Source organism: Perognathus longimembris, chromosome 20 (genome assembly GCF_023159225.1).
Source record: "Perognathus longimembris pacificus isolate PPM17 chromosome 20, ASM2315922v1, whole genome shotgun sequence".
NCBI classification, from domain to species: domain Eukaryota; kingdom Metazoa; phylum Chordata; class Mammalia; order Rodentia; family Heteromyidae; genus Perognathus; species Perognathus longimembris.
The window spans coordinates 25,371,123-25,378,820 of NC_063180.1; the positions used below are offsets into that span (position 1 = coordinate 25,371,123).

The 7,698-nt window shown below is 47.6% G+C and overlaps 1 protein-coding gene across 1 annotated transcript; it reads left to right on the forward strand.

Annotated features, from left to right (window-relative positions):
- The first annotated feature begins 4,679 nt into the window (after window positions 1-4,679).
- LOC125368131 (vomeronasal type-1 receptor 1-like) lies at window positions 4,680-5,390 on the forward strand. Its single transcript, XM_048368985.1, has one exon. It carries the CDS (start codon window positions 4,680-4,682, stop codon window positions 5,388-5,390), a length of 711 nt encoding a protein of 236 aa, XP_048224942.1.
- Window positions 5,391-7,698: the final 2,308 nt, after the last annotated feature.

Below are 7,698 nucleotides of genomic sequence, written 5' to 3' on the forward strand. Positions count from 1 at the left end.
TTCGACAGTATGCTTTGTTATTAAGAACTAGTTTGATTCCACTGTGGTTGGAAAGGATGCAGGGGATTATGTCAATCCTCTTGTATTTGCTTAGGTTCTTTGTGAGAACTATGATATGATCTATTTTGGACAATGTTCCCTGGGCTGCTGAGAAGAATGTGTATTGGGCCATTTTTGGGTGGTAAATTCTGTAAATGTCTGTTAAGTCCATTTGGGTTATGGTGTTGATTAGTTCAGAGGCTTCTTTGCTTATCATTTGTTTGGTTCACCTGTAGTTTTGTGAGAGTGGGGTGTTAAAATCTACCACTATTATTATGTTTGGATTTATCTTGTTCTGTAAGTCTGGGAGTCTTTCTTTAATGTGTTTAGGTGCTCCCTTGTTTGGTGCATATATATTGACCACTGTGATTTTATCTTCATGGATCATGCCTTTTATTAATATGTAATGAGCTTCCTTGTCATTTTGTACTGATTTTAATGAGAAGACTATTTACCGCTTGCCTTCTTGCAGGGTGCATTTGCGTGTTCTTTTTCCATCCCTTCACTCAGAGTTTGTTCTTATCTTTGGCTGTGAGATGGGTCTTTTGGAAACAACAACTAGATGGATCTTGTTTTCTGATCTGGTCTGTAGTTCGTTTTCTTTTGATTGGGGAATTAATGTTTAGGGTTATTATAGAGAGATGCATTATGTTTCCTGCCATTTTCTTGCTTTTTTTTCTTCTTTCATTTTCCCCATGCTTACTAAATTGATCTTCTATTGGTTTTTATCTGATGTGATTTCTTGATTTTGATTGTTTTTTTTTTTTTCAGATTGTATCCCTCTTTTTAGTATTCTTTGTAGTGTTGGCTTGCTGGTCATCAATTCCTTTAATTTTTGTTTGTCATGAAAGGTTTCTGTTTCCCTGTCAAATGTAAATAAGTGCACTGGGTATCCCAGTTTGGGTGGCAGTTGTTGACCTTCAATGCTTAGATAGTACTTTCTAGGTTCTCTTGCATTGATGGTTTGTGTGGAGAGGTCTGCAGTGATTCTGGTTTTCTTTCCATTGTAATAGAGTTCTTTCTTTGATTTTGCAGCATCTAAAATCAGTTCCTTGCTCTTCAAGTCTAATGATTTTACTATGTTGTGTCTAGAAGTGTTTCTTCTTGGAGCATGTCTACTAAGGGTTCTATATGCTTCTGTTGTAAGCGTGAGCTTTTCTCTCTTAAGATTGGGCATGTTTTCTGTAATAATCTTACTAAATAGGTATTTCATCCCTCTCTTTTGAAATTCTTCCCCCTCACCAATCCCAATTACATGTAGATTTGATTTCTTGGCTTTGTCTGCCAATTATTGGATTCCTTTGGTAATTTCTGAGTTGGTTTTCCCACACCTTTGACTTTTTCCTCTAGCTCCTCTGTTTTATCCTCAACTCCTGACATTCTATTTTCCATCTCACTTACTCTGTTACATATGGCTTCCATTGTAGGTTACATTGTGGAAATTGAGCCATTTATGCTTCCCGTCTCAGTTCTCAAAGTGTTAATTTCACCTTTTAATGGGGTATATACCATATCTCTTTTTCTCTGCACATCTTTTGTGAAGTGTTGGAATTCCTTGGATATTTTTTCTTTGTTCTCTTGAAATTGCGTTTGCATCTCCTCCTTTATTTCATTGGCCAATTCTGTCATCATTTCTTTATTATTATTATTATTATTATTATTATTATTATTATTATTGTGTGTGTGTGTGTGTGTGTGTGTGTGTGTGTGTGTGTGTGTGTGTGTTGGGGGAGGCTTGGACTCAGGGCCTGACCACTGTCCCTGGCTTCTTTTTGCTCAAGCCTAGCATTCTACTTCTTGAGCCACAGCACCACTTCTGGCCTTTCCTGTTTATGTGGTGCTGAGGAATTGAACCCAGGGCTTCTTCCATGCTAAGCAAGTACTCTACCACTAAGCCACATTCCCAGCCCCTGTCATCATTTCTTGAATGATTCTTTTGTCCTTAATCTCTTCTTCACTCTCACTGGAGTTCTTTCCTGGATTGCTGCTGGCTTTTGAACTTGGGTTGTTGTCTTGATTGTCCATGAATCTTGTCATCTTGTGATTTATGCATTTGGCTTCAGGGATTGTCAGGGCTGTGGCTCAAGCTCTTCCTGCTGGTGCCCGATAGGTGGCAGCCTTCACTTGGACCAGGCTGGCTCACGTGGGTAGGCTAACCCAAGTTGGGTCCCCTGGTTGGCTAACATCTGTGCATGCGCTTAGCCCCAGGCTAACTGAAAGGAGCTCGGTCAGTCTGCAGTGAGGACTGGGAAAATTAGATTTGGGCCTCTGGCATAGATATTGGCTTCAGAAAGGTTGGGTTCCCATGGATGGCATGGGTCTATTTTTTTCTTTGGCCCCAGGTTGGTTTTCTCCCAAGTGGCCGGTCTTGGTCTGCTGCATCTTGTGTGTGTGTGTGTGTGTGTGTGTGTGTGTGTGTGTGTGTGTGTGTGTGTGTGTATGCATATACTCTGTCTGCTGCTGGCTGCACTCACATGATTTGCAGTTCCAGACGGCTGCAGTTGCCAGCACCTCAGCTACCAACAGGGGTGTGCCCTGTTGGTGGTCTGCATGCATATCTGCACTGTGTGATTACTAGGAGGGACTCATGCTTAAGGACTTCAGGGGCCTGCGCTTCCCAGCAGGGACTAGCTTCCAGGCAACTCATTTTTCCTTCATAGGGCTGGTTCACACCCTTGTTTGGCATTTCTGAATGGGGAGTGCTCTGCCAGCTGCCAGAGCACATACACGATTCCCAGTTCCCAAAAGGGGTGAGCACGTCGAACAGGGGTGTGCTCTGTGAGTTGCCTTCCCATGATTCGAGGTTCCCAACAGGGCCTAATGAGCAAGTTATTCAGGAGCCTGCACTTCCTGACAGGGGCTAGCGTCCAGACACCTGGGGTTCCGGCCTAGGCTGGTGCATACACTCACTTGGCAGTTCCCAGTAGGGAACTCTCCACCAGAGGTCAGCACGTGCACACAGTTCACAGTTCCTGACAGGTGATCTCTCTGCCAGCCACTGTGTGTTTGAGCCTGTCTGCTACTGAAGGCTGGGAGTTGAACTTACTCTGGGATGAGGGGCCAGGTACATGGAGTTTGGTTCTCAGGCCTGCCCACTCATGATCCCAATAGCCAGTGCCAGTGCTGTGGGAATACAGGATCCTAATGCCCATCAAGGATGAGTCCTTGTGGCTTCCTACTGGAAGCTAAATGGTGGTGTGCGGGTGATGGGGAAGGACTGTGGCCTCTTTGTCCCCTTCAAGTGTGCTGTCCCTTTTTCTGTGGGAGAGAGAGGGATCCAGGTCAAGCTTTATGGGTCACCACCAGTGCTGGTCTCCCGTGGGTGTGGGTGTGTGTTTCCAGCTGGGTACTCACTGATCCTCAAACTGGTTATGGGTTGTCTGGCTGGGATATGGCAGATCTCTCTGTGCACTGCAGCTCTCTGGTGGCCTGGCCACCACCAAGCCCTGTGGAGTTGGTTGTGGGCTGAGCAGTGGGACCGTGGGAGCTCTCGGGGTCTGGGTGTTGCGGTGCCTTGCCCTTAGTCTCTATCTCTCTCTGCCCTGTCCAGGCTTGGCACTGTGGGAGTTTTCTGCACCTGGGTTCTGCAGTCCACTGGTAGTCCTGAATTCCCAGGCGACTGTGGGCCCATTTCAAGACTTAGCAGCACTGCTGTCCAGGGGTCAGGGAAGGCTCTTCACAATTTTCCATCTTTGGTGTGCAAATTGTGAGTATTTTTTCAGTTCCTGTGATTCTCTGCTTGTTCATTTATTCATCGTTGTCAAACTCTTGGGGGAACTCTGCGTTGGGACCCCAACTCTCTATTTGGTAAGAGAGAGCTAGGAAGATTCTCTGTTATTTCAGTGTGATCTTCCTCCTGTCACTACTAGTGCATTCTTATGTGGCATGTGGTGTTACGTCTGTCCATATATGCAATGGACATGGATCCAGTCACAATGCATAGACCATCCATCATCTCCAGTATTGAACATTTGTGCTAAGAACCTGCAAAATTCAGTTGGCTAGGTATGTGGAATGATGTGATAAATACTGTTAGATGTACAGGATCTGCTAAGTCGCAAAATACTTTTTCATTCTCCCTGTTAATCATCTCTCATCAAGCCATATCTCTATGCTATAGATGAACAGATACAGAAAATACAATGTGTGTAAGCATGAAGTACTATTCAGCCACAAAAAATGGTGGAATATTTTTATTGTGGCAGTGTCAATATGGGTGTTTTGCCGGCAACCCCATTAATAATGACACACAGTGATCATCACCACATTATTTCACTCAGGTGTGGAATCTGAAATCGTTGCTCCCCATATTTATGCTGGTTTGTTAAAATAACTTCAGAGAGGCAAAGCTTTTTTTTTCGAGTGAAAAACAAATGAGTCAGATTTCTCTTTCAGTCTGCAGCTTCCTGAAGTCCACGTAAAACCATCCTCCAATGATTGACTTGGTTTCTGTGAACCTGAGTTTGGGGGTCACCTTCCTCCTTCAGACAGGTGGAGGAGTCCTGGGAAATTCTTGCCTCTTTTGTCTGTGCACCTGTACGTTTCTCACTGCACGGACATGGAGACCCATAGACCTGATTCTCAACCAGCTGGTCTTCGCCAACACCCTGGCTCTTCTCTCCAAAGGCGTTCCTCACACAATGGCAGCATTTGGGATAAAACCTTTCATTGTTGAGGCTGGGTGCAAGGTGGTCTTCTGTGTTTACCGAGTGTCCAGAGGGGTCACACTCAGCACCACCTGCCTGCTCAGCGGCTTCCAGGCCCTGAAACTCCAGCCTGGTGTGTCTGGCTGTGTGCAGCCCAGGCTGAGGTCTGCCAAGGGCGTCGCTCTCTGCTGTACCCTCTGCTGGCTGCTGCATCTCCTGTTCAATCTGGCTTTTGGAATGTGGAAAACTGGCCCCAAGGATAGCAAAAACCTGAGCATGGAAATCAGGTACAGTTTCTGTTCCATCCCTGCCTCAGGAGGAATGACATTCCTGACAGGAGCTATGATATTCTCCATCACTGACGCCGTGTGCCTGGGCCTCATGGCCTGGGCCAGTGGCTCCATGCTCCTGGTTCTGCACAGACACAGGCAGCGAGTGCAGTACATCCACAGCCACAAGCTCGGCCCCAGGGCCTCCTGTGAGATGCGAGCCGCTCGCAGCATCCTGGTCCTGGTGAGCCTGTTTCTCTCCTTCTATTCCCTGGCTTATGTCCTGTCATTGTGTAGCATGCATGTGGGGACTCCAGGCCCCTGGCTGGTGAGCATGTCCTACTTGGCCTCCTCTGGCTTCTCCACCCTGAGCCCCTTGGTGTTCATCTTTAGCGATGCCCGTGTCTCCCGGCTCAGCTCTGCCTGCTACCCATGAGGATGACTCCGGCTCTGGTGTCTGCATGGTCAGCGTCCTCCAGGACTCTGTTCCTCACACTTGTGGGCTTGTGTGTGTGTGTGGGGGGGGGGGAAGTCACGTGCACTCATTTAGGGATGGCATACTGAGTAGATCATGTCCCCATCTTGCTGATTAGGTTGCTAGAAATAAACATTGTATAAGTAATAATCCACATTTATGATACATGACAATATGCCATTTTCCTTCTGGAAGCATTTCCAAGACAATCAACTTAGAGACCAGCATCCCTCAGCACTGAGCTCTGCTCAGCGCATCCTGGGTAGGGCTTGGCTACCCTCTTCCCAATCCCTGCAGACCAGCTGCAAAGGCATCTGGACATCCTAACAGACACCCCATTTCTCAGCAAGCTCTCTGTCACTGTGATAAAACACCTGAGAGATAGGGAGAGAGAGCCAGGCATATACTGGAGGGATACAAAAATGAGAGTGAGGAAGATAGGAAAGAGAGGAAAAGGAAAGACAGAGGGAGGGAAAGAGGGAGGGAGGAAAGGAGGGAGGGAGGGAGGGAGAGAGAGAGAGAGAGGGAGAGAGAGATTTTGTTAATAATGCAAGGCCAAGTAGGCAAGAGCAGAAAAGAAATGTTCTTTGGCACATTTTCATTATAACACAAAATACACCTCACTGGGGGCTCACTCCTAGCTACTCATTCGGCTGAGATCTGAGTATGCTGGTAGGAAGCCAGCCCTGGTTGGAAAGTCCCTGACATTCTCATTGCCAATAAAATGGCAGAAAAGTAGAACTTGAGCTGTGACTCCAGTGGTAGAGTGCTACCCTGGAGCAAAAGAGGTCAGGGACAGGGCTCAGGTCCTGAGTTCAAACCCATGACTGGTGAAAATATAATAAAATAAGACCACAACACAGCTGGGTGTCGGTATTCATACCTGTAATTCCATCTACTTGGGGGTCTGAGATCTGAGGATCATGGTTCAAAGCCAGTCTGCGGAGAAAAATCTGTGACACTCATCTCCAATTAATCACCAAAAAGCCGGAAGTGGAGCTGTGGCTCAAGTGGTAGAGCAGTAATATTGAGAAATATCGCTCAAGGATAGGGCCCAGGAACTGAGTTAAGCTTTCAAGCTTCAGGACTGATGGATATAATCATAATTTAATTAAAAATCAAAAGAAGAACACAGGTTTCCCTGCTCTCCATGCAGTGATTGGCCAGAGCTGGTGGTGGACATGACCCCATCCCACCCCAGCGCAGACTCAGCCGTGCCCTCAGGGTTGTCTCCAGCTCCCTGTGTCCACCGGCCATGTCCTGTCCTCAGCCTCCTGCGCTTCTCCTGAGCAATGTCTCTCGTGCCCACTGGTCCCCACTGCCCTCCCTCCTCAGATGCTGGGACCCTGGTGTCCAGACCCAGATAGCTTGGGGTCAGCTCCAGATGGGTGGTCTAGAGCCAGCTCTGCAGGTGGTAAGGGGTCCCAGCAGGGTGGGGGCTGAGTCCTTTCTCGGGAATATCCCGATGTTCGTGGGGACACTGTGTCATCTTTTCCACTGAGCAGAGCTTGCAGTGGTCTCAGGAAAATGTTCATCCTTTGTCCCCACCTGTTTTGTGATGCACAGCACAAGCTGTCAACCGAGAGGAGAGGACTCTTGGTCAGAGCAGGAGTTCAGGCCCAGGGCGGGCAGCCAGATGTGATGGACAGCCAAAGGACATGTCCTCTGAGACCCTGGACACACCCAGATGTGGGGACTGCGTGCTTCCCTGAGGCCTCTGATGTGACGCCCTCATGGCAAGGAAAGCCTGCCTTCCACATGACCGCATCCTGGGTGCACCATGCTGGGAACAGAGATCTCTGCATTCACCCAGCCAGGTCTCTACCCTTTTTCCATGGACCTTCCACTGTGGGGTGGTCTGGCAGTTTGCTCTCTTCCTAATAAACCCTTCATGCCTGAAATGCATGGCAATTTCCTTTCGACAAGTCTTATATCTGGTACCAAAAACCCAGGAGGAGACACATTCAGGAGTCTCTGGATCCCTCCCTCTTCTTCTCTTTCCCAGCGTTAATCTGCCTCCTTGACCATCCCTCCTCAGACCAAACTCCTGAAAGCTGGAGGAAGCCCACTTTGAACTTCTCACTTTTAACACTGCTGGCTACGCATCCACCACACCGTCTCCTCTCTATGGTTAGTGACTTCCTCCCCTCTATGTCTGGTGACTGTGTACTCTGAGGGCACTCTGACCTGAGGGTTCCAACACCTCCTTGGGCTGTCATTTCCTATTTTGGGGATGCCTACATGGGAGAATCTGACCTTCACTCTAAAA